A 27,721-nucleotide genomic window follows, 5' to 3' on the forward strand; every position below is an offset into this window, starting at 1 on the left:
AAAGGGAGAGTGAAAACGAGAGAGATTGAATGTTTGAAAAAAGAATGATTAAGTCACATGGAGGAAGTGAATGAGATGGACTATGAAAGAGAAATGAGAGAGAATTAAATAGTGGATGGAGAGAGAAATGGTGCAATTGTGAAACAAGAAATAGTGTGATTGAGGGAAAGAGTGAAAGAGTGAGTGAATAAACAGTTGCGTGAATGAGAGACAATGACACTGAGAAGAGGAGAATTACAGAGAGAGAATGAACGAGTAAGAATTAGAAGGGAATGCGAGTGAGATAGAACATGGAATAGTACCACACAGGAATCGACCCTGCCTGTCAGATGGAGTCACCAGCACAGAAACAGGCCCTTCAGCCCAACAACCATACTCATCAAGATTCCTATTTAAGCTAGCCATTTGCCTCTTCCTAAAACTTTCCAATCCATGTACCTGTCTGTCTTTTGAAAGATGGAATTGGAATTGAAATTGGTTTATTATTGTCATATGTACTGAGATACAGTGCAAAGCTTGTCTTACATACTGTTCATACAGATAAAAAACATTGCATGGTGCATTGAGGTAGAATAAGGTATAACGATAACAGAAGGCAGAATAACCTGTAACAGCTACAGAGAAAATGCAGTGCAGGTGGGACAATAAGGTGCAATTTCATTGCAAGGTAGATGGTGAGGTCAAGAGTCCATCACATCATACAAGGGAACCATTTAATAGTCTCATAATAGTGGGGGTAGAAGCGGTCCTTGATTCTGATCGCACATGCTTTCAGACTTTTGTATCTTTTGTCTGATGGAAGACAAGAGTAGAGAGAATGTCTGGGACATTGTACCTGCTTCAACCAGTTCTTCTGGCAGCTCATTCTATGTACATACCAAACTTTGTGTAAAAAAAAGTTGCTCCTAAAATTCCCAAATCTTTCCATTCTCACCGTAAACTGATGCTTTCTAGTTCTTGACTTCCCAATCCTGGGGAAAAATTGCATATACTTTACCTATACCCCTCCTGGAGGTGTATAAAATGATCATCACCTCTCAGTCTCCTATACTCTATGTGATGAACATCTAGCCTGACCAACCTCTCTCTATAACACTACCTCAAGTTATGCAGTTATACCTCAAATCATCACAGCACCCTTTCCATAACTTCTTTCCTATAACAGGATGACTAAAACCAAACATAACACTCTAATTGCAGCCTATACAAAAGTATCATGACCTTCCAACTTTTCCACTCAATGCCCTTACTGATAAGGAAGGCCTGCAGGCCAAAAGCCTTCACTACCTGTTCCAGCACTTTCACAGAACCAAATATTGAACTCCCATGGGCAGAGTCCCTGAGCTATACAGCATGGCAAAGCAGCCATGCTGTTGGCTTTACTAATGTCTTGTACAATCTAACTCTTGTACTCAATATACTGAACAATGGAGGCAAGCATGCTGAATGCCCTTTTCACCGCGTCTACCAATGTCACAGATAGTGGAGGTTATCAGGAATTACATGGAGGGCCTATTTCTATCTTGTCTGATTCTCTGAGTCTCTCTGTGACTCACTGATATAGATGGGCCAGTAATAATGCCTGTCTCTGAAATGTCTTCCTCAAACTGAATGTCTTGATGGCCCATTGCAGAGGATATTTAAGAGCCAACCATATCAGTGTGGGTCTGGAATCCCACATAGTCCACAGAGATGGTTGCTGACTTCAGGAGGGCACGGAGCAACCACTCCCTGCTGAACATCGACAGCTCCTCAGTAGAGATCGTTAAGAGCACCAAATTTCTTGGTGTTCACCTGGCGGAGAATCTCAGCTGGTCCCTCAACTCCAGCTCCATAGCAAAGAAAGCCCAGCAGCGTCTCTACTTTCTGCAAAGGCTGAGGAAAGCCCATCTCCCACCCCCCATCCTCATCACATTCTACAGGGGTTGTATTGAGAGCATCCTGAGCAGCTGCATCACTGCCTGGTTCGGTAATTGCACCATCTCAGATCGCAAGACCCTGCAGCGGATAGTGAGGTCAGCTGAGAAGATCATCCGGGTCTCTCTTCCCACCATTATGGACATTTACACTACGCGCTGCATTCGCAAAGCAAAAAACATTATGAAGGACCCCACACACCCCTCATACAAACTCTTCTCCCTCCTGCTGTCTGGGAAAAGATATCGAAGCAATCGAGCTCTCACAACCAGACTATGTAACAGTTTCTTCCCCCAAGCTATCAGACTCCTCAATATCCAGAGCCTGGACTGACACCTTACTGCCCTATTGTCTTGTTTATTATTTATTGTAATGCTGCACTGTTTTGTGCACTTTATGCAGTCCTGGGTAGGTCTGTAGTCTAGTGTAGTTTTTTTCTTCTTTACGTAGTTCAGTCTAGTTTTTGTACTGTGTCATGTAACACCATGGTCCTGAAAAATGTTATCTCATTTTTACTATGCACTGTACCAACAGTTATGGTCAAAATGACAATAAAAGTGACTTGACTTGACTTGACAAGATCAGGGTGACTGATGTCCTTGTAGAATGGATTTCAATGTTCTGCAGTTTCACAGCCAGTATTAACTGCCGGTGTGATGAGATATGCACTCCACATACATACACTGGGCCTCTGGATAACCAGCCCTCTAATACACCCACGGTGCCACCGTCTAAGGGTGGACGGAATGGGAGACAATGAGGGAGGGAGGGAGTTGGGAGAAGTGTCAGAGATGTGAGGATGAGGTTTCTTCTTACCTGGCCCACTGTCAGGAGGTTCCTTTGTTGGTCTGGGCACTGAAAGAGAAAGAGATGATTAGCAGGTTCCAAGCCAAGTAACTCATAACCTCATTCTCAGCCTAGGGCCAGGGTTGGAGCCTAGGTCTGGCTGGCCTTTTTCTGAACCCTAACATTTAAATTTACAATTCACAGAAGGCTATTTGTTCCATTACACCAGAGGTTCTCAACCTGGTGTCCACGAACCCCTCGGTTAATGGTAGGGGTCCATGGCACATAAAAGGTTGGTTAGGACCCCTGCATTAGACCATAAGTCATAGGATCAGAATTAGGCCATTTGGTAAATTGAGTCTACCATCCCATCATGGCTGATTTATTATCCCCTCAACCCTATTCTTCTGTCATTTCACCATAACCTTTGACACCATTACTAATCAAGAACCTATCCATTACAATCATGCATGCTGAAAGACTATGTAAGCTAATCCACCACATTTGATCCCTACCCTTATAGTAATATACTTAATTCATGTTTTTTCGGATCAGGGCGTCATTAAAAATGCAGCATTCATTGTCTATTCTTATTTGCTCTTGTGTAGTGGGGATAAGTGGCCTCCTTGAACCACTACAGCTCTGCTGAACATGCTCTCACTGTGTTGTTGGGGAAAGATTTAGATTAAATGATAATGATAAACCAATGATAAAATGTATTTCCAAGTCAGGGTGGTGTTTGATTCGGAGGGAAGCTGTAGGTAGTGATGTTTTCTGGTGCCTGATGCCCTTTATAGAAGGTGATAGAGAGGGATGCTTGAAAGGGCTGTTGGAGCAGCTAAGTGAGTAAGCGATGTGTATTACTGTAGCCACTGTATACCAATGGCATGGGAAATTGGTGCTTAAATCATGGACAGGGTAATCAAAGTTTGCTTTGTCCTAAATACCATTGAGCTTCTGCAGAATTGTTGGATTCCAGGGAGTTGTGCAGTCAGAACGGCTGTGTTCCATTGTGCTCCTGGCATGTGCCTGGTGGGTGGTGGAAAGGTAGTGGGATGGTGCAACACACTGCAGTATACCACTTCTCTGATTACTTCTGGTTGCCACAGTATTTACATGACCGATCCGAACCTCCGGTCAATAGTGATCCCCAGAATGTTGATGCTGGGTAATGGGCGATGAAATGACTGATGGAAATATCAATGATGTAATGTCAGATGATTAAACTCACTCTCAATAGAGAAGGTATCTTGACACTTTCATGGTGCAAATGTTCCTTGGGACTCAACACCTGAGCCTGAACGTTGACAGTCTTGCTGCAAAGGTGACGTCATTTGCTGAGCATACCAATAGAATCGGTGAAGCAGATGAAGGTAGACACTTGGACACTTCCCTGACAAACTCCCACACTTGTCCTCGGACTACAATGAATGACTGACAATAACTCCATCCAATTTCCTCTGAAATATCACTTCAAATTCAAAGGAGATGTGAGGCAAGTTGCTGTTGTTTTTAAAGAGTAAACATGAGAAAATCTGCAGATGCTGGGAATTCAAACAATTCAGCATTTTGTGTGTGTTGCTGTTGTTTATTTTTCATCGGGACTGCAAACATGAGAAAATCTGCAGATGCTGGGAATTCAAACAGCACACACAAAATGCTGGTGGAACACAGCAGGCCAGGCAGCATCTATAAGAAGCACTGTAAGGGTCTCGGCCCGAAACGTCGACATTGCTTCTCCTTATAGTTGCTGCCTGGCCTGCTGTGTTCCACCAGCATTTTGTGTGTGTTGCTGTTGTTTATTTTTTTTAACCCACAAACTGGCAGATGCCGGGAATGGCTGCCTGGGGTGGTGGTGGAGATAAGTATGATGGAGACATTCAAGAGGCTTTTAAATAGACACACAACTGTGTAGGAAATGAAAGGATATTAACAACGTGTTGGCAGAAGGGATTAGTTTGGTTAGGCATTTCAGAATCAGAATCAGGTTTATTATCACCAGCATGTCTTGAAATTTGCTAACTTAGGCAGCAGCAGTTCAATGCAATACACAATACAGAAGAAAATAAATAAATATTCAGTATGAGTATATTGAATAATAATAATCGTGCAAAAACAGAAATAATATATATTAAAAAAGTGAAGTAGTGTTCACAGGTTCACTGTCCATTTAGGAATCGGATGGCAGAGGGGAAGAAGCTGTTCCTGAATCGCTGGGTGTGTGCCTTCAGGCTTCTGTACCTCCTACCTGGTGGTAACAGTGAGAAAAGGGCATGCTGGGTGCTGGAGGTCCTTAATCATGGATACTACCTTTCTGAGACACCACTCCTTGAAGATGTCCTGGATACTTTGTAGGCTAGTGCCCAAGATGGAATTGATTCAAGTTATGACCTGCTGCATCTTCTTTTGGTCCTGTGCAGTAACCCCTCCATACCAAACAATGATGCAGCCTGTCAGAATGCTCTCCACAGCACCTCCATAGAAGTTTTTGAGTGTATTTGTTGACATACCAAATCTCTTCAAACCCCTAATGAAGTATAGTCGCTGCCTTGCCTTCTTTATAACCACATCGATATGTTGGGACCAGGTTAGATCCTCAGAGATCTTGACACCCAGGAACTTGAAACTGCTCACTCTCTCTACTTCTGATCCCTCTATGAGGATTGGTATGTGTTCCTTCATCTTACCCTTCCTGAAGTCCACAATCAGCTCTTTCATCCTACTGGCATTGAGTGCAAGGTTGTTGCTGCAACACCACTCCACTAGTTGGTATATCTCACTAGTCCACTAGTATGCCATCTCGTCTCCATCTGAGATTCTACCAACAATAGTTGTATCATCGGCAAATTTATAGATGGTATTTGAGCTGCACCTAGCCATAAAGTCATGGGTATAGAGAGAGTAGAGCAGTGGGCTAAGCACACACCTCTGAGGTGCACCAGTGTTGATTGTCAGCGAGGAGATATTTTCACCAATCTGCACAGATCATGGTCTTTCGGTTAGGAAGTCGAGGATCCATTTGCAGTGGGAGGTACAGAGGCCCAGTTTCTGTAACTTCTTAATCAGGATTGTGGGAATGATGGTGTTAAATGCCGAGCTATAATTAATGAACAACATCCTGACAGAGGTGTTTGTATTGTCCGTGTGAAGAGCCATTGAGATTGTGTCTGCCATTGACCTATTGTGGCGATAGGCAAATTGCAGTGAGTCAGGGTCCTTGCTGAGGCAGGAGTTCAGTCTAGTCATGACCAACCTCTCAAAGCATTTCATCACAGTAGATATGAGTACAATAGTCATTAAGGCAGCTCACATTATTCTTCTTAGGCACTGGTATAATAGTTGCCTTTTTGAAGCAAGTGGGAACTTCTGCCTGTAGCAGTGAGAGGTTGAAATTGTCCTTGAATACTCCTGCCTGTTTGGAGCGAGAAGACTGCGAGTGAACGGCTGATTTTTTGGAGCGAAGGGAGTTTTTACTACTCGGGGTTAAAGAGAGGCAAGACTATACAGGCATGTGACGTCAGCCAATAGAGCGCAAAAGGTTTTAAAAAGGCAAGGAATCTTCAACGGTTTTTAATTTGGAGGGAGAAGGCTGCAAGTGAACGGCTAATTTTTCGGAGCGAAGTGAATTTTTTTTACTACTCGGGGTTAAAGAGAGGCGAGACTGCGCAGGCGTATGACGTCAGCCAGTAGAGCGTGAAGGGTTTAAAAAGAAGTCCGCCATATCCAGTGGGCAGCGGAGTGAGAGGGCTTTGGCGCAACGGGCTAAGGCGTTAACAGGACAAGGCAAGCTAGGTTTACCTGTGTTATTTGCGGAAAGAAGGAAGTATGTGTGTGAGGTCAGTTTTCTGTGCTCGGTGTCAGATGTGGGGGATCCTGGAGCTTCCCAGCCTCCCGGACGGCAACATCTGCACCAGGTGTGTCGAGCTGCAGCTCCTGAGGGACCGAGTTGGGGAACTGGAGATGCAGCTCGATGACTTTCGCCTGGTCAGGGAGAGTGAGGAGGTGATAGAGAGGAGCTATAGGCAGGTGGGGACACCAGGGCCACGGGAGACAGACAAATGGGTCACTGTCAGGAGGGGAAGGGGAAGAGTCAGGTACTACAGAGTACCCCAGTGGCTGTATCTCTTGACAATAAGTACTCCTGTTTGAGTACTGTTGAGGTGGGGGGAGGGGGAACAGCCTACCTGGGGGAAGCGGCAGTCGCCGTGCCTCTGGCACAGAGTCTGGCCCTGTGGCTCAGAAGGGTAGGGAAAGGAAGAGGAAGGTAGTAGTGATAGGGGACTATAGTCAGGGGATCAGACAGGCGATTCTGTGGACGCAGGAAAGAAACTCGATCGGTAGTTTGCCTCCCAGGTGCCAGGGTCCGGGATGTTTCTGATCGCGTCCAAGATATCCTGCGGTGGGAGGAAAAACAGCCAGAGGTCGTGGTACATATTGGTACCAATGACATAGGTAGGAAAAGGGAGGAGGTCCTGAAAAAAGACTACAGGGAGTTAGGAAGGAAGTTGAGAAGCAGGACCGCAAAGGTAGTAATCTCAGGATTATTGCCTGTGCCACGCGACAGTGCGAACAGGAAGAGGTTGAGGATAAATGCGTGGCTGAGGGATTGAAGCAGGAGGCAGTGATCAGATTTCTGGATCATTGGGACCTCTTTTGGGGCAGGTGTGACCTATACAAAAAGAATGGGTTGCACTTGAATCCCAGGGGGACCAATATCCTGGCAGGGAGGTTTGTTAAGGCTACTGGGCAGAGTTTAAACTAGAATTGTTAGGGGGTGGGAACCAAACTGAAGAGACTGGGGAAGAGGAGGTTGGCTCACAAATAGAGAAAGCTTGTAGACAGTGTGAGGGGGGGATAGGCAAGTAATAGAGAAGGGACGCGCTCAGACCGAAGGTTTGAGATGTGTCTATTTTAACGCAAAGAGTGTTGTGAACAAAGCGGATGAGCTTAGAGCGTGGATCAGCACTTGGAGATATGATGTGGTGGCCATTACAGAGACATGGATGGATGAGGAACAGGAATGGCTATTTCAAGTGCCGGGTTTTAGATGTTTCAGGAAGGACAGGGAGGGAGGCAAAAGAGGTGGGGGCATGGCACTGTTGATCAGAGATAGTGTCACGGCTACAGAAAAGGTGGACATCATGGAGGGATTGTCTACGGTGTCTCTGTGGGTGGAGGTTAGGAACGGAAGGGGTCAATAACTTTGCTGGGTGTTTTTTTATAGGCTGCCAAATAGTAACAGGGATATCAAGGAGCAGATAGGGAAACAGATCCTGGAAAAGTGTAATAATAACAGAGTTGTCATGATGGGAGATTTTAATTTCCCAAATATTGATTGGCATCTTCCTAGAGCAAGGGGTTTAGATGGGCTGGAGTTTGTTAAGTGTGTTCAGGAAGGATTCTTGACACAGTATGTAGAATGGCCTACAAGAGGAGAGTCTGTACTTGATTTGGTATTGGGAAATGAACCTGGTCAGGTGTCAGATCTTTCAGTGGGGGAGCATTTTGGAGATAGTGATCATAATTCTATCTCCTTTACAATAGCATTGGAGAGAGATAGGAACAGACAAGTTAGAAAAGCATTTAATTGGAGTATTATGAGGCTATCAGGCAGGAAATTGGAGGCTTAAATTGGAAACAGATGTTCTCAGGGAAAAGTATGGAAGAAATGTGGCAAATATTCAGGGGATATTTGTGTAGAGTTCTGTATAGGTACATTCCAATAAAACAGGGAAGTTATGGTAGGGTACAGGAGCCATGGTGTACAAAGGCTGTTGTAAATCTAGTCACGAAGAAAAGCTTACAAAAGGTTCAGAGAGCTAGGTAATGTTAGAGATCTGGAAGATTATAAGGCTACTAGGAAGGAGCTTAAGAAGGAAATTAGGAGAGCCAGAAGGGGCCATGAGAAGGCCTTGATGGGCAGAATTAAGGAAAACCCCAAGGCATTCTACAAATATGTGAAGAGCAAGAGGAAAGACATGAAAGAATAGGACCTATCAAGTGTGACAGTGGGAAAGTGGGTATGGAACCAGAGGAAATAGCAGAGGTACTTAATGAATACTTTACTTTAGTATTCACTATGGAAAAGGATCTTGGTGATAGTAGTGATGACTTGCAACAGACTGAAAAGCTTGAGCATGCAGATATTAAGAAAGAGGATGTACTGGAGCTTTTGGAAAACATTCAGTTCAATAAGTCACCGGGACCGGACAAAATGTACCCCAGACTACTGTGGGAGGTGAGGGAGAAGATTGCTGAGCTTCTGGCTATGGTCTGTGCATCATCAATGGGGACAGGAGAGGTTCCGGAGGATTGTAGAGTTGTGCATTTTGTTCCTTTATTCAAGAAAGGGAGTAGAGATAGCCCAGGAAATTATAGACTGGTGAGTCTTACCTCTGTGGTTGGTAAGTTGATGGAGAAGATCCTGAGAGACAGGATTTATCAACATTTGGAGAGGTATAATATAATTAAGTGTAGTCAGCATGGCTTTGTCAAGGGCAGGTCATGCCTTACGAGCCTGATTAAATTTTTTGAGGATGTAACTAAACACATTGATGAAGGAAGAGCAGCAGATGTAGTGTATATGGATTTCAGCAAGGCATTTGATACGGTACCCCATGCAAAGCTTATTGAGAAAGTAAGGAGGCATGGGATCCAAGGGGACATTACTTTGTGGATCCAGAACTGGCTTGCCCACAGAAGGCAAAGAGTGGTTGTAGATGGGTCATATTTTCTGCATGGAGGTCAGTCACCAGTGGAGCGCCTCAGGGATCTGTTCTGGGACCCTTACTCTTTGTGATTTTTATAAATGACCTGGATGAGGAAGTGGAGGGATGGGTTAGTAAATTTGCTGATGACACAAAGGTTGGAGGTGTTGTGGATAGTGTGGAGGGCTGTCAGAGGTTACAGTGGAACATTGATAGGATGCAAAACTGGGCTGAGAAGTGGCAGATGGAGTTCAACCCAAATAAGTGTGAAGTGGTTCATTTTGGTAGGTCAAATATGATGGCAAAATATAGTATTAATGGTAAGACTCTTGGCAGTGTGGAGGATCAGAGGGATCTTGGGGTCTGAGTCCATAGGACACTCAAAGCAGCTGCGCAGGTTGACTCTGTGGTTAAGAAGGCGTACGCTGCATTGGCCTTCATCAATCGTTGAATTGAATTTAGGAGCCAAGAGGTAATGGTGCAGCTATATAGGACACTGGTCACACCCCACTTGGAGTACTGTGCTCAGTTCTGGTCACCTCACTACAGGAAGGATGTGGAAACTGTAGAAAGGGTGCAGAGGAGATTTACAAGGATGTTACCTGGAGTGGGGAGAATGCCTTATGAGAATAGGTTGAATGAATGTGGCCTTTTCTCCTTGGAGTGAAGGAGGATGACAGGTGACCTGATAGAGGTGTAAAAGATGATGAGAGGCATTGATCATTGTGGATACGCAGAGAGTGGTGAGTGCATGGAATGGGCTGCCAGCAACTGTGGTGGAGGCAGATATGATAGGGTCTTTTAAGAGACTTTCGGATAGGTACATGTAGCTTAGGAAAATAGAGAGCTATAGGTAAGCCTAGTAATTTCTAAGGTAGGGCATGTTCGGCACAACTTTGTGGGCCGAAGGGCCTGTTTTCTATGTTTCTATGTTGGTTGGCACAAGTCTTCAGAACCTTAACCAGGTACTCCGTCGGGGCCTTCTGCCTTGCAAGAGTTCACTCTCTTTAAAGACAGTCTAACATGGGCCTCCGAGATTACTGATTTAGTTAGTACAACTCAGCAACGTGGGCTGAAGATCCTGTGCTGTACCCTACCTTTTTCCCATGAACCCCTCTGGCTTCAGGTTTACCAGGGATCCAAGATCACACACTCTAATGCCGTCTTGACATTGAGGGGAGCCACTCTCCCTCACCCTTGAGTTTAGCTCATCAGATCACGTTTGAAATAAAGCCAGGTGATGCTGGCCCAAGCGGAGCTGAATATCGATGAGCAGAGTTTTGGTGAGACCTCTTGGCTCTGCTGACGTTTAAAGGCTGAGTGGTTCAGCTGGAGTGCACTTTTCCTGCTTTAATGGGCCTTTTCCCATAATGTTGGGAAGAAGCCAGTGTTGTACAGGAACAGCCTGGCTGGAGGCATGGCTCATTCTGGGGCAGACATTTCAGTAACTTGGCTGGGATTTTACCTGGCCCCGTGTTCTTTGTAGCCAGTGCTTCAGCTGTTTTCTAATGGATTGAATGGAATTGTCTGTGATGTGAGGATCTCAGGAGGAAGGTGAGAGGGATACATTTTTGGCTGGATGTGGAGGTGAATGCTTCAGCCTGGTCTTTAACTCTTTCCAGGTCTTCCATCACTGAAGGTGGTGATGTTACCTGCTCCACTTATAAAGAGTCTGAAAACTTTGATCTGTTCTGATTGGTTATAAGACTGCTTAGCTCTGTTTATGCTGATTTTATTTAGCAGACACACAGTCTTTCAGTTTTAGGTAGGCCTGCTGCTGCTCCCAGCTCGTCTGTCTCCTCATTGAGCCTGTGGTTTAGCAGCAACGTGGAGAGAGGCCATTATGGTCAAGAATGTGGTGGTGGGCATTTCTGCTGCAGGTTGCTGTTGATGCCCAGGCTTGAGCAGCCAGACCTGTCACGTCACCTAAAAGAGGAAGGAGACAACCTCCACCTTTCTCTCAGGTGGGCATCCAGACCTCCACAACTCTTTGGATGAATTGTTTTCTCCTAAGCTCCCCTCTAACACTTCTACAAAAAAGTCTGTCCACTATCGAAATATCGCTCCTAAAAGAAACATATCCTTTCCTTTCACCATAATTCCTCACAATTTTATACACCTCAATTAAATCACCTGTTTGCCTCCTTCTTGAAATAAACAAATAACAAAAAAGTCAACCTTTCCACAACCACAGCCACCCTTACATCTCACAGTCTCAGCTACTAACCATTCTCACACTCACATATTCTCATTCACACTTTCAAACTCACCAACCTCACTGTTTCACTCACGTATTCACACTCACATGTACATCAATCACATCTAGGTTCATACGCTCACCAGTTTTACACACTTACCAATCTCACATCCACCAATTTCACCCAAGGACTCGCACACTTACTGATCTCATATTGATCTAACACATCCATCAGCTACAAACTCACCTTCACACTCCGCTGGCTGACAAAACTTGACATCAATTCGTGGTCCAACACAGTCTCTGCCCCCATTGGTTGGCTTTGGATTTGAACAGTCACGTGATCTGGTCATGTGACCAATCCCCCCACAACTGCGGGAACAGGAAGTCCAAGGGCTCCAAGTGGAAAATTGCCCATCAAGGACACAGGAGGAAAATGAGCAATTCAGGCGTCCATGGCTGCAGGTGCTGGAAGGAAACAAAGACAGTTCACACAACAATGTTACCCTGGCACACTCATCGCACAACTGTATATAATCTGGCACACTCATCGTGTTAATCTGCCTGGCACTCTCATCTCATATTCATAGAGTCAAAGTGTAACTGAGTACTGTATACAGCATGGAAACAGGCTTTTCGGCCTATCTCATCCATATCGACCAAGTTAATACAATCATACGCCAGCCTTGCCCACTCACCTCATACTCTCTCACATACCTTTCTCCTTAGAGTGTCAGAGGCTGAGGTATTTAAATTAAGAATTTAGACAGAAATTTTGCCTGGGATGAAATGTCAAATGCCAGAGAGCAAGCTTTTAATATCTCAACCAAGTTACCTCTCATTTTCCTTCACTCCAAAGAGAAAATCTCAAAATCACTCATCCTATTATCATTGCTCTCCATTCCAGACGCATTCTTGTAATCTCCTCTGCACCCTCTCTAAAGCTTCCACATCCTTTCTACACTCAGTGGCCACTTTATTAGGTACCTCCTGCAACTAATAAAATGGTCACTAGTGTATGTTCTTGGTCTTCTACTGCTCTAGCCAATCCACATCAAGGTTCAACATGTGTGTTCAGAGATGCTCTTCTGCACACCACATTGTCACGCATGGTTATTTGAGTTACTGGTGCCTTCTGTCTGCTCGAACTAGTCTGGCATTCTCCACTGACCTCTCTCAGTAACAAAGCATTTTTGCCCACAGAACTGCCGCTCCCCGGATTTTTTTTTTAAATTTCTGCACTAGTCTCTGTAAACTCTAGAGATGGGTGAGTTTAAACATCCCAGGAGTTAAGCAGTTTGTATCTAGCACCAACAATCATTCCACAGTCAAAGTCACTTACACCATATTCTTCCCCATTCTGATGTTTAGTCTGAACAACAACTAAATATCTTGACCATATCTGCATGCTTTTATGCATTGAGTTGCTGCCACAAGATTGGCCGATAAGCTACTTGTATTAATAAGCAGATGTACAGCTGTACCTAATAAAGTAGCTGCTGACTTTATAATGAGGCAACCAGAACTGAACACAATACTCCAAGTGTGGTCTAACTAGAGTTTTATAGAGGTGTAACATTAACTCATGGCTCAAACTCAGTAAGACATGCCATATGCCTTCTTAACCACCTTATCATGGCAACTATGAGAATCTATGAATCAGGATCCCAAGATTCCACTGTTCCTCCACTAAGGATCCTACCCTGTACTCTGCCTTCAAGTCATACCTTCCACAACATATCACTACTCACTTCTGTTTCGCAACTGCCTGTTAGATGAATCTCAATGTATACATATACAGTGATAATAAATGTACTTTGAACTTCTTTGAATCTTTGGATTGAGCTTCGTCTGCCACTTCCCAGCCCAACTCTGCATATCAATGACCCTTTGAAATTTACAACCTTCTATGCTATCCACTACCCTACCATACTTCACGTCTTCTGCAAACTTAACCAACCCAGCCTTCCACTTCCTTATCTAAGTTACTTATAAAAATCTCTAGAAGTACAGGTCCCATAACAGATCCCTGCGGAACACCACCGGTCACTCACCTGCACTCAGAGTACGTTCATCTACTACATGCCCTGCCTTCTGAGGGGAAGTCAATTCTGAAACCACACAGCCAAGTTTCCCTGAATTTCATGTCCTACCTGAGGGAACCTAGTCAAACACCTTACTAAAATCCACATACATGACATCTACCGCTCTATCTTCATCTGTTTTGTCACTTCCTCAGGCTTGCAAGGCATGACCTGCACCTCACAAAGTCATTCTCATTATCCCTAATCAGCCTATGCTTCTCCAAATGAGTGTAAATCCTGCCTCTAAGAATCCTCTCCAATAGTTTGCCCACCACTGACATGACACTCACTGTTCTACAATCCCCAGGATTATCCCAGTGACCTTTACTAAAACATGAACCCTTAGTCTTGTGGGACTACTCCTCTGGGCAGTGTTTCACAAATATCTTTACCAAAGGTACAGTAATTCCTTCCGTTGCTTCCCATAGTAACCTGAGTACCTCCTAATGATTTTCAAAAGTTCAAGCACATTTTCTTTCTTAATTTTAATATGTTCCAGTATATCAGCCTGTTTCACGCTGACCTCACGTTCATCAAGGTCCCTCTCACTGGTGAATACAGGAGCAAAGTATTCATTAAGAACCTCTCCTACCTCATCCAACTCGAGTCACATAAATGGAGGGATATGGATGATTCACAGGAGGAGGACATTGAATATAAATTGGCACAACATCATGGATCAAATTGTCTCAGAAGTGCTGAACTATTCTACATGTACAACTCTCTCACATAACCACCTAATGCATACTGATCCCTCACTGCCACACCCTGCTGTATTGAACAATTATAGGACCATGAGAAAGCAATTCGAACTTAACAGGAACGCTAACCCCTTGGTCTCTTTCCACCAACTCTGTATCCAATTGGTTAGCTCTCCCTGGATCTCAAGTGATCTCATCCTCCAGACCACCCTAACACAAGGGACCTTGTCAAAAGCCTTGTTAAGTCCATGTTGATAATGTCTACTAGCCTGCAGTTATTAATCCTTTTTGTCAACTCTTCAAAACCTCCATGACAGTGGGAATAAATCCACCAAGAAGTTTCAGGTTTGCGAGGACAGTACAAGACCATAGGACTAACAGGCACCGATCACCTCAAACTGAACATCTCCTCACCAGTTGCTGCACTCATGCTGCAAAGTGACTCCCGAAGAGACCTCCTCCTGTAGAATGGCCCCATCCTCTGTCAGGAAAGTGGGAATGATCGATGGATTCAGGGAGTGATTCCGGAATAATTGCAGAATGTCCTCAGTTACTACACAGCCACACTCCTGTGTGGGAAACACAACAGGTTTCAAGGCAATCAATCTCGAGTCGGAAGAGGAAAAAGACTGAGCAGTGATGACACCATTCGTCAGACAGTGGAAATCCACAGGTCACAGCAAACCCTTTGTGCTCTGAGCAGGATGTGGGGCCCTTGTTCCCCCTGCATCCAGAATGACATGCACAAATGTGTGTGCACACTCAGATCGACATTTACTGTGCCTATAAAAAGTATTTGCTCCCCTTGGAAATTTTCATGTTTTATTGTTTTACAGCATTGAATCAAATTTGCCCTTTTTTGACACTGATCAACAGAAAAAACTCTTCTGCGTTAAATTGAAAACAGATCCCTACAAAGTGATCTAAATTAATTACAAATATAAAACACAAAATAATTGATTGCATAAGTATTCACCCCACCCCCCCCCCCCCACTTAATGTGGCACACCAAATAATCACCGGTGCAGCCAATTGGTTTTAGAATTCACATAATTAGTTAAATGGAGATCTGTTTTTGAAGACCTGTGTATGCAGTCAAGGTGTTTCAATTGGCTGTAGTAAAACTACAGCTGTATCTGGAAGGTCCAACAGTATCCCGGCAAAAACTACATCATGAAGACAAAAAAATTCCAAGCAACTCCACGAAATGGTTATTGAAAAGCACAAGTCAAGAGATGGATACAAGAAAATTTCCAAGTCACGGAATATCCCTTGGAGTACAGTTCAGTCAGTCATCAAGAAGTAGAAAGAACATGGCACAGCTGTAAATCTGCCTACAGCAGGCTATCCTCAAAAACTGAGTGACCATGCAAGAAGGGGACTAGTGACAGAGGCCACCAAGAAACCTGTGACAACTCTATAGAGGAGTTACAAGCTTAAATGGTTTAGAAGGGAGAGGCTGTGCATACAACTGTGCCTAAATGCTTCACCAGTTGCAGGTTTATGGGACAGTGGCAAAGAGAAAGCCACTTTTGAAAGAAACTGACATGAAATCTCAGCTGGAATTTGCCAGAAGACATGACTCTGAATATGGTCTGATGAAACCAAAATTGAGCTTTTTAGCCATCAGATTAAATGTTATGTTTGGTGTAAGCTAAACACAGCACATCATCAAAAACACACCGTCCCTACCTTGATGGTGGCTGCATCTTGCTGTGGAATTTTCACTACAGCAGGCCCTGGAAGGCTTGTGAAGGTAGAGGGTAAACTAAATGCAGCAAAATACAGGGAAATCCTGGAGGAAAACCTGATGCAGTCTGCAAGACAACTGCGACTTGGGAGACTTGTTTTCAGCAAGACAATGACCCAAAGCATAAAGCTAAAGCTACACAAGAATGGCTAAAAAACAGCAAAGTTAATATCTTGGAGTGGCCAAGTCAGAGTCCAGACCTCAATCCAATTGAGAATTTGTGGCTGGACTTGCAAAGGACTGTTCACTCATGATCCCCATGCAATCTGACAGAGTTTGAGCAGTTTTGTAAAGAAGAATGGGGAAAAATTGCAGTGTCCAGTTGTGCAAAGCTGATAGAGACCTATCCACACAGACTCAAGGCTGTAGTTGCTGCCAAAGGTGCATCTACTAAATACTGACTTGAAGGGGGTGAACATTTTGTGCTTTATATTTGTAATTAATTTAGATCACTTTGTAGAGATCTGTTTTCACTTTGACACAAGAGTCTTTCTTTCCTATTGATCAGTGTCAAAAAAGCCATATTCAATTCACTGTGATTGTACTGTTCTATAAAACATAAGAATTTTCAAAGAGGGTGAATATTTTTTTTATCGGTACTGTACACTGACCAACAGAAGTTGGTGGACCAATTGAGACACACAAATACAGGGTCTAAGTCAGACTGACAGATAGACAGATTCAGTACAATCAGGACTATTATCATTGACATATGACATGAAATTTCTTGTTTTATGGCAGCAGTACTATGTAAACACAATTTTTTACAACTTACGAAAATAAATAGTGAAATAAGGACTAATGTGGCAGTATTCATAGACCATTTAGATATCTGATGGCAGAGGAGAAAGAAGCTGTTGCTGAATCGTTGAGTGTGTGTCTTCTGTGAGGCTCCTGTACCTCCTTCCTGATGATAATAATGAAAAAATGGAATATCCTGGATAGTGAGGGTCCTTAATGATGGATGCTGCCTTCTTGAGGCATCACCTCTTGAAGGTGTCCTCAAGGGAGGAGAGGTTTGGGTCCATTTTGGGGTTGGCTGAGTCTACAACTCCCTGCAGCCTCCTGTTACTTGTATATTGGAAGCTTCATTCCAGACCCCAATGCAACCAGACATATTGCTCTCCACCATACATGCTTAGAAATTTGTAGGAGTCTTTGGTGACCTACCATATCTCCTCAAATTCTCAATGAAGGAGAGCCTTGGGGTACCTTCCTTGTGACTGCATCAATGTGTTGGGCCCAGGACTGCTCTTCCAAAATATCACCCAGGAATTTAAATGTAATCATTTGAAGAGCCACTCAGGGAAGCAGCCAGAGCAATCCTGCAGTCATACCTGTACTGTATGGGAATAAGCAAAGATTGAAAACTGAGCCCTTGTCCTGCACCTTCACTGAGCCTTCTGACATCTCACCTTGACACAGGTTCCATTGTGCAGGTACATATTGACAGGACAGTGGCATCCCTCTTCACAGCCATCGCTGAAACAATCCACCAGGCCACTGAGATGAGCACAGCTGTAGGGACAACCCTCGGCACCCACACACTCCCGGTACAACCGATCTGATGGACAACCAACCTCTAGAAACAGAAGAACGAGCACTGAAGAAACCAGAAACACTCCCACAACACAGGAGATGGGATGTTATGTTGCAGTTGTAGAAGAAGTGGGTAACGCCACATTTGAAGTACCATGTTCAATATTGGTCCTTCTGTAGGAAAGGTGCCAGTAAGCTGGAAAGAATGCAGAAGATGTTGCTAGAAGTCAAGGGTCAGAGTAATGGAGGGAGGGTGTGCAGGTTGGAACTTTATTCCTTGGAGCAAAGGAGACTGAGGGGTGACCTTACAGGGGTATATAAAATCAGGAGTGGTATAACACAGTCTTTTCCCAAGATTGTGGAATCAAGAACTAGAGGGCACAGGTTGAAGGTATGAAGGACAAGATTTATAGGAACCTGAGGGAGCGACTTCTTTACAGCAGTGCGGTTCATATATAGACAAGGTGGTTGAGGCAGGTACAATAACAATATTTTAAGGGCACAAGGACAGGTACATGGATAGGAAAGGTTTGGAGAGGTATGGGCTACATGTAGGCAAATGGGACGAACTTAGATGGGCATGGATCAGTTGGGCTAAAAGGTTGGATGACTCTATGACTCTAATACTTATCACAGACCCTCACTGGCCCCAACCCTTAATCCACTTGCTTAAATATGACTTGCCACGAGCTTGAAGCTGATCCTAATTTGACGCTGTTTCCTAACCGACCATTGATTTAACCCTAATCCAAATGGACTTGAGTCCCAGTCACCTGCCCTCACCCTCCATACTGTATATCCTCCTTATTAAAGCACAATGAGGAAACTAGTTGAGATGCTGTTTCACATTTCCAGCGACTCAGATTCAGTCCTGATCTGCGTGTGGTTTGCAGTCTCCCTGTGACCAGGTGGAACCCCAAACTTCCACACACAGCATATGCTGGCAAGTCAACTGGCTGCCGTAAATTACTTCTCACATACAGGCCAACTGTGGAATCTGAGGAGAATGGAATTCAATGGAGGAAATGGATTACTCCAGGGGAACAGCATAGACTTAGTGGGCAGAATGGTGTCAAATGTTCGATGAAAATGTGGCCTGTTTAATCTCTCCGCAGTTCCACCAATAGGAATGGTGGTGGTGCAGAGGTTAGATTACAGGATCTAATCCAGGAGGCATATTCCAATTTCATCCCGCCAGCTGTCAAATTTACAATTGTTTAAAATAAATAATCATTGGTAATACCAACCACAAAACCATTGATTTGGCTAAAACCCAACCCATCAGGATTGCTGATGCTTCAGAGGAGAGGAAACTTGCTGTCCTTCCCCGGTCTGGGCAATATGTGACTCCAGAGTGGTAGGCTCTGAAATGGCCACAGTCAGAGACATGTGGCACAAGTGGAGATACAGACAGCGTGTGAGGGAGACAGTATAGGAGAGATGGGGAGATGGTGTTGGGGGAACAGCGGTCAGTGTGGAGGGATGAGGAAATATTGTGGGGTGATGGGGAGATGGCGTTGGGGGAGAAATGGACAGATGACGTGGGGGATGGGGAGGGATGGAGAAAGGGTGTAGAGATGGAGGCGCAGTGTAAAGACATGGAAGCATGGATAAATAGAAGGAGAAAGAGATAAAATGATGAAGGTCTGAGGTGGGAAACACCTGAACGGGTCAGGGTCAGAGTGAAAGAGTCTATCTATATCTTATTGAACAGCACAGGGTTGAACTCACTCACCGAGACAAACCTGAGTGTGACACGTTTTACTCTGCACTGGGAATCCTTCACAGGGAGGATTATTGCAGAATCGAGACCGGATCTGCTCCCCACCTCCACATGACACGCTACACTGTGACCATGGCGACCATTTGCTCCACCCCAATTGATCTGCTATGGAACAGAAGGAACAGCCATGTTGACAATGTAATTTACATTTGACAAGTGACACAAAAGTGGAAGCGTCACCAGAAACTCACCCCCACAGGTGCCATTACAGTCACGTGACTCCCGATCACTGCCCACGCACACATCCCTGAGCTCTGAGCCACAGCTTCGGTACCGAGTCTCCAACCCTGCTCCACAGGAACTGGAACACGAGCTCCATGCTGACCATGGTCTCCAGTCTAAGGTGGGAACAGGAGGTATAAGATGGTATATACAAGGATACTGGGATCAGGAACAGTCCCAGAAAACTGGCCAGTATCAAGATAGTGGGAACCAGCATCAGTAGCTGGAATCAGGGTGTAAAACATCAGGGCAACAGATGGATTAGTGAAATAATAACTAGGAGGAGAAGGAAATGATTTAGTCCGTGCATTTATTTTGCAGTTCAATGAATTACAGCTTCAATGTGAGCAGATTTCACGAAGCCACCTTTCCTGTGTCACTCTCTATACTGAGCTAGCAGGAACCTGCCACCGTTACCTGACACAGATGCTGCTTGTGGAAGGATATTTCAGTTCGCCATCTCCAGCATCAGGAAGTGTTTCTGAACTTCCCTCTTAAGAAGATTGGCATTAATTTTTTTGGACTCTGCTTCCTAGTCTGAGACTCTTCAACAGGTGGGCACCCTTCTCCATCCACCCTACCATAGAGCCATACTGCATGGAAGCAGGCCACTGACCCAATAGGCACCCACCCATATTACTCCAACCTCCAGCACTTGGTTTTACTCCAGCCTTACGTTTTAATGGCTTGTCCAAACATTTATTAAATACAGCAAATTACTCTACTTCCACCACTTTTTCTGGCAGTGTGTTCCAGGAACTTTCCACTCTCTGGGTGAAGATCCCCCTCAGTTCCCAACTAAATCTCTTGTCACAGTGTAAACTTATGTCCTCTAGTTCAATTCCACTCTAATGCAGAGTTATAGAGCATTAAAGCACAGAAACAGGCCCTACAGCCCATGTAGGCCATGCCAAACTTTTATTCTGCCTATTCCCAATCCCATACCTTGGCTATATCCCTCCATACCCCTCCAATCCATTGACTTATCCAAACTTCTCTTAGATGTTGGCAATCAAATCTTCAATCACCACTTCTGCTGGCAGCTCGTTCCAAACATGCACCAACCTCTGACTGTGGAAGTTCCTTTCAATATTTCACTTTTCAACCTTAATCTACATCCTTTAGTTCTAGGCTCACCCAAGCACAGCGGAAAAATCCTGTTTGTATTTACCCTATCTATATCCCTCATAATTTTGTATATTTCTATCAAATCTCTCCTCATTCGCCTAAGCTCCAGGGAATAAAGTGCTGATGTGTTCAGACTTCCCCAATAACCATAAGACAAAGAAGCGAAATTAGGCCATTCACAACATCGAGTCTGCTCTGTCATTCAATCATGGTTGATTCTCTATCACTCTCGACACCATTCTCTTGGCTTCTCCCCTTAAATTTTGACAGCAAGGCATTTGATAAGGCACCCCATGTATGGCTTACTGAGAAAGTAAAGAGGCATGGGATCCAAGGGACATTGCTTTGTGGATCCAGAACTGGTTTGCCCACAGAAGGCAAAGAGTGGTTGTAGACAGGTCATATTCTGTATGGAGGTCGGTGACCAGTGGTGTGCCTCAGGGATCTGTTCTGGGACCCTTACTCTTTGTGATTTTTATAAATGACCTGGATGAGGAACTGGAGGGATGGGTTAGTAAGTTTGCTGATGACACAAAGGTTGGAGGTGTTGTGGATAGTGTGGAGGGCTGTCAGAGGTTACAGTGGGACATTGATAGGACGCAAAACTGGGCTGAGAAGTGGCAGATGGAGTTTAACCCAGATAAGTGAAAAGTGGTTCATTTTGGTAGGTCAAATATGATGGCACAATATAGTATTAACAATAAGACTCTTGGCAGTGTGGAGGATCAGAGGGATCTTGGGGTCAGAGTCCATAGGACACTCAAAGCAGCTGCGCAGGTTGACTCTGTGGTTAAGCAGGCGCACGGTGTATTGGCCTTCATCAATTATGGAATTGAATTGAGGAGCCGAGAGGTAATGTTGCAGCTATATAGGACCCTGGTCAGACCCCACTTGGAGTACTGTGCTCAGTTCTGGTCACCTCACTACAGGAAGGATGTGGAAGCCATAGAAAGAGTGCAGAGGAGATTTACAAGGATATTGCCTGGATTGGGGAGCATGCCTTATTAGAATAGGCTGACTGAACTCAACCTTTTCTCCTTGGAGCGACGGAGGATGAGAGGTGACCTGATAGAGGTGTACAAGATGATGAGAGGCATTGAGTATGTGGATAGTCAGAGGCTTTTTCCCGGGGCTGAAATGGTTGCCACAAGAGGATACAGGTTTAAGGTGCCGGGGAGTAGGTACAAAGGAGATATCAGGGGTAAGTTTTTTCACTCAGAGAGCGGTGAGTACGTGGAATGGGCTGCCGGCAATGGTGGTGGAGGCATATACCATAGGTCTTTTAAGAGACTTTTAGATAGGTATATGGAGCTTAGTAAAATAGAGGGCTATAGGTAAGCCTAGTCATTTCTAAGGTAGGGACATGTTTGGCACAACTTTGTGGGCCGAAGGGCCTGTAATGTGCTGTAGGTTTTCTATGGTTCTATGTTTCTAAATAAGCAAGAACCTATCAACCTCCATTTTATGACTTGGCCTCCACAGCCATCTGTGGCAATGCATTCTAAGGATTCACCACCTTCTGGCTAAAGAAATTCCTTCTAAAGAGATATCCTTCTATTGTGAGGCTGTGTCATCTGGTTCTAGACTCTCCCACTAGGAAACATCATCCCCATGTCCACTTTATCTCAGCCTTTCAATATTTTACAGGATTCAAAGAGATCCCTCCTCCTCATTCATCTAAACTCCAGTGAGTACAGGCCCAGAGCCATCAAATGTTCTTTCATACATTAACACTTTCATTCCCACAACAGTTCTCATGAACCTCCTCCTGACCCTCTACAATGCCAGCACATCCTTTCTTAAATAAGGAGCCCAAAACTGCACACAATACTCCAAGTGCAGTCTGACCAATGTCTTAGAAAGCCTCAGCAATACATCCTTGCTTTTATATTCTAGTCCCCTCAAAATGAATGCTAAGATTGCATTTGCCTTCCTAACCCCAACGACTCAATGTGAATGTTAATCTTTAGGGAATACTGCACAAGGACTCTCAAGTCCCTTTGTACTTTGGATTTTTGAACTTTTTCCTTGTTTAGAAAATAGCTTACAACTTTAACATTTCCTGACACTGTATTCCATTTGCCACTTCTTCAGCCATTCATCCAAAAATGAAGATATCAGGGGAATTACTATTAAAGGGACAGAACATAAATTGTCTTGTTACGTGGATGACATTTTGATCTATCTAGGGCAACCAACATACTCTTTACTTAAACTGATGCAATCCTTTGAACCATATGGTCAATTATCAGGATACAAGATCAACATAGATAAAACTGAATTACTTTCATATACCTATAGCCCACCAAGAGAAATTGAAAGTAGATATCCCTGGCAATGGCAAACAGAGTCTTTCAAATATTTGGGCATCATTATGCCAAAAGGTTTGGCAAAATTATCAGAATGCAATTATCAGCCTATATATAAAAAAATTAAGGAAGATATAACAAGATGGAACCCAATTCCTATTTTTAGTCTCAGTTCAAGGATTGAGTCTATTAAAATGAATATACTGCCCAGACTGTTATATCTCTTTCAGACCCTACCAATAGAGATTCATCAAAATCAATTCAATGAATGGAACAAAATGTTATCAAGACATATTTGGCAAGGTAAAAGGCCTAGGGCTCATTGCAAAACTTTGCAATTAGCAAAGGAAAAGGGGGGATGGGGCCTACCCTCTCTTAGAGATTATTATTTTGCAGCACAGTTGAGAGCTGTGATATGTTGGTGCAACCCATCATATGACGCTCAATGGAAAAACATTGAGGAGGGGATACAGGCAATTTTGCCTGATAACAACTTACAAAGGCACACAAATACTATTGAGGTAACCCATGGGTGAAATAGACTCTTAAAATATGGAAAGCTATTATAAAAGAATATAAACTAGAGGAAGATATTGCAATTCTTAAATGGTGTGCATATGACTTGGATTTTACGCCGAATGAACTGGATGCTAGATTTAAGGACTGGACAGTTAAAGGAATAACACGTACAACATGCTGGAGGAACTCAGCAGGTCAGGCAGCATCCGTGGAAACGAGCAGTCATCGTTTTGGGCCGAGACCCTTCGTCAGAACTGATGAAGGTTCTCGGCCTGAAACGTTGACTGCTCGTTTCCACAGATGCTGCCTGACCTGCTGAGTTCCTCAAGCGTGTTGTACGTGTTGCTTTGACCACAGCATCTGCAGTGTACTTTGTGTTTATTGAAGGAATAACAGTTCTTTGCAACATAATGAAAGAAGGAACACTGTTCAGTTTTAAAATGCTTAAAGAGAAACACTTATTAGAAAAACAAGACTTTTATCAGTATTTATAGATGTGACAATATTCTTAATAGGATGGTTAAAAATGTAACCAAGGCAAGAACGTGTTTGATAGAGCTATTTAGAAAAGCATATAATTCAGATAACGGTAGTAGAATCATTTCAAGCGTGTATAAGGGTTTGTCAAATCTTCAAACACATTCAACTTCATACATTAAAACAAAATGGGAGAAGGAAGGAGGGATAATTATATCTGAGGAAGAATGGACAATAATATGGAGGTATCAATGGAAGTGTACCAGTTCACAGAGATGGAGGGAGTTCGGATGGAAAAACTTGATATTTTATTACATCCTCTCAGAAATCCCATCATGATAGTAACCTCCCTGTTTGCTGGAGAAATGGTGGAAATCAAAATGCAAACCATTATCATATTTTCTGTGAATGCCCCATTATCAAAGACTATTGGAGGGGGATACACAATGCTCTACAAGACATCTTTAAATGTGAAATACCCTTAGAAAGTAAGACCATATATTTTGGGTATATATCTCAAGAATGGTTGAAAAGAGATAAATGTTTAATGAATATACTGCTGGTGGCTGGTAAAAAGACTCTTACTAGGAAATGGTTATCACAGGAGAGCCCAACTTTAAATACATGGATGGAAATTACAATGGACGTTTACAAAATGGAGAAGATAACAGCATCTGTTAATCATAATTTGGAACAATTTGTTTCATACTGGGAAAAATGGTTTAACTACATAATGCCTCATAGGCCTGATTTTATCCTCACGAATCAATGAATATGTTGTAAAAAAAAATCACTACCTACTTGTACATAGTTTTCTCCTTTCGCTTGTTCCTTCTTTCCTCTCTTCTCTATAAGTGTATACCTCAGATAAATATTATGTGGAGATTTGTGGCATATATGACTATATGATATATATGTACAATATCTGAAATACATCTTATGGAAATGTTTGTTTGATGATGAACTTCCAAAAAAAATTACAAAATAAATCTCAGCTGCTTCTTACGGCTCTACATGTTGACCGCAATGGACCTTGTCTCTCCCTAGTCACCTTTTTACTGTTTATTTAACTGAAGAACCTAAAGGTCAGGGTGTGGCTCTGGTGGAGTTGATAGGAAGACAGCAGGAGTAGGGGATGGACAGAGCGAAGCAGCAATTAAAACAAGGCATAAGCAAGAGTGATCAGCTTCGGGGTGAGGCGGTGACTGGATGTGGACCAGGCAATGACTGAACAGTACAGACATGGCAGGATAAAGCAGAGATCAACGTGGGTAAATGTGATTAGTGTAGAAAGGCGCAAGGGTAGCAGAGACTTGGTAGGCCGAAAGGACTGTTCCTGTGCTCTCTGATGCTGTACAAGACACAAATTTGAAGGAAGAGGGGAAACATTTAACAGGAATGTTTGTTAATAGATCTTCCCCATTTACACTTTCAGCCCTTCATAGAGTTCATAGAAGAATTAAATCTTCTTAATGTTGAAACAGGTGATTTAAGTTCAGGAAAAAATGTGACAGAAAATTTAAAACTCAGTATTAACATGGAATGACAGGCCTTGTATCTGGAGTGTTGTAAAGGAACTCCTGTTTGATGTGTTGTGGTGTACAGTATCTCCCATGTCGAGTGCTGTGATAGAGCCCTTGTTTCTGTTGCGTGGAGCTTGTATGTGGGATGATGTGGTGGAAATCCAGTTTTCTGTGTTGTGATGGAGTTTCCGTGTCACATGTTGTGGTGGAAATCCCATATTGCATGTTGCAATCCCACACTGCATATTGCAGTGGAGCTTTACACTGCATGCTGCGGTGGAGTTCCACGTTGTTTGTGGTTGACCCCACCACTGCACGTTAAGACGAAGCTTCACATTGCATGTTCCGGTGCACTCCCAAGTCTTACCTGCACAGGGCTCAGTGTTACATTCCCTGCTCTGGCTGGCACCTCCTGAGCACAGTGTGCCACCATTCTGGGGTCTTGGACTGTTGCACTCTCGCACACGGTGCTGAGTACCCCCTCCACAGGTCTCCGAGCACAGCATCCAGGGACCCCATGGACTCCAACCTCCATCCAGACGACAGCTTGGGTGTGGGGAACAATCCAGTTGCCCATCCACACATGTACTGCAAAAGAAATTAGATTAGGCAAGAAGAGCCAACATAGCGATGGAGTTCAGAGGGTTGGACCCAGGGTTCCCGATGGAGGGACAAGCCGTCCTGAGGGTGAAATTAGTGGTTCCAGAGAAAGGGCTTGTGTTGGCTGAACAGCAAATACGAGGGAAGGTTCAGTGTGACTTGTTCGGAAGTGAGGAGTCTGGCATTGTGGTAATGCTCCAGCTGGAAAGGATGGTGGTTCCAGGGAAGAAAAAGTGATGAAAGGGAGAGGCCAGTGGTCCCAGGACAGGAGATGATGAAGGAACCTAGTAGCCCTAGGTTTTCCTGATCCAGGAAAGGGAAGAGAGTCCCTGGAAAGTATCCTTTGAGAGGACTGTATCCGTGGGGGAATACCAGGTCCCCTCGCAGAGAATCCAGTATCCTAGGGAGGTAGATGATCTGAAGAAACTGCCTGATGGCCCTCAGAGGACAGAAGACCAGGGACGAGAGGTGCCCTGGAGGTGGGACAGAGCTTTGAAGGGAAGAGATGAGATACAACGGCAAGTCTCACCAGTTGCTGCACTCAGTGTCTCTGCTCTCTCCGGCTGCTGTGTATATCCAGTCGCCAGCCCCTGGGGACAGGCTCCACCCGCTGTTCACACTCGTGTCTGCGGAGAGAAGGAAAAGGAGTCAATAAATGTTCTAGATCACTGTCCTGCCTTCTTGTGTAAATGTCTCAACATTTCATTTTAAACCTGCAGTCAGGAGCAGGTTTCCAATGACTGGAGATTGGTAATTTGTTACAGGGCCATTTACCAGTGACGTGCACTGTCTGATTCCCTTGCTGGAGGATTGCTCAGAGCAGAGGCTGGGCCAGCCTCAAGAAGGTACCTCACGAAGGTTCCTGTCAGATCTCAGGAACTCACACTGTCCTGTTGCTTGTCATGGGTTGCCCTTGCTTACCTCGTGACTTACAGTGACACTCCCTCTGAGGAACACACGAGTTATTCTGCAGCAGCAGACCAGCAGGACATCCACAGGAAGGCCTGCAACTGGTGGGGTCACTGTCATCCAGGCAAAGTACATCTGGAGAGAGGTCATCACAGGACCGAGGACATGTCCGGCCACAGGGGAGCAAGACCTGGTCCCCAGCACAGTCTATGGACAAGAGCAAACAATTAGTGAACCCAGTCCTAAACCATAAACCTCCTCCCTGTGAGTGATCAAAGGATGGGCTCACACTGGAGCCCTGCGCCAAAGCACACACCCTCCCTGTGACCAAAGGATACCCCTAAACTAGGCCTCATTCCCAAAAAACGCCCCTTTCCATGAGTTCCTAGAGGACAGACCGAGATTTGACCAACTTCCCACCCTGTGATTGAGGAGAGGTCAGACCCAGACTGGAGTTCATGCACCTTCTATGGGTAATCAGAGGACCGATCCAGTTAGCCCAGTCTCTGAACCACACTCCCTGAAACTCTGGGATAATTAATAGTTCCACCATTAAGTTTTAAATAACAT

At 44.2% G+C, this 27,721-nt stretch overlaps 1 protein-coding gene across 1 annotated transcript in view; it reads right to left on the reverse strand.

Moving 5' to 3' along the window:
• sspo (SCO-spondin) overlaps positions 1-27,721 on the reverse strand; it is a 288,864-nt gene that overhangs the window by 95,641 nt on the left and 165,502 nt on the right. Inside the window, exons 70-78 of the mRNA XM_073052198.1 lie at positions 27,164-27,358; positions 26,772-26,868; positions 26,010-26,230; positions 19,656-19,802; positions 19,417-19,569; positions 17,558-17,724; positions 14,807-14,961; positions 11,855-12,075; positions 2,734-2,772 (exon numbers count right to left, since the gene is read on the reverse strand). Coding sequence (XP_072908299.1) covers positions 2,734-2,772; positions 11,855-12,075; positions 14,807-14,961; positions 17,558-17,724; positions 19,417-19,569; positions 19,656-19,802; positions 26,010-26,230; positions 26,772-26,868; positions 27,164-27,358 — 1,395 coding nt within the window. The remainder of the gene's footprint in view (positions 1-2,733; positions 2,773-11,854; positions 12,076-14,806; positions 14,962-17,557; positions 17,725-19,416; positions 19,570-19,655; positions 19,803-26,009; positions 26,231-26,771; positions 26,869-27,163; positions 27,359-27,721) is intronic.

This window comes from Hemitrygon akajei, chromosome 1 (genome assembly GCF_048418815.1).
Source record: "Hemitrygon akajei chromosome 1, sHemAka1.3, whole genome shotgun sequence".
NCBI classification, from domain to species: domain Eukaryota; kingdom Metazoa; phylum Chordata; class Chondrichthyes; order Myliobatiformes; family Dasyatidae; genus Hemitrygon; species Hemitrygon akajei.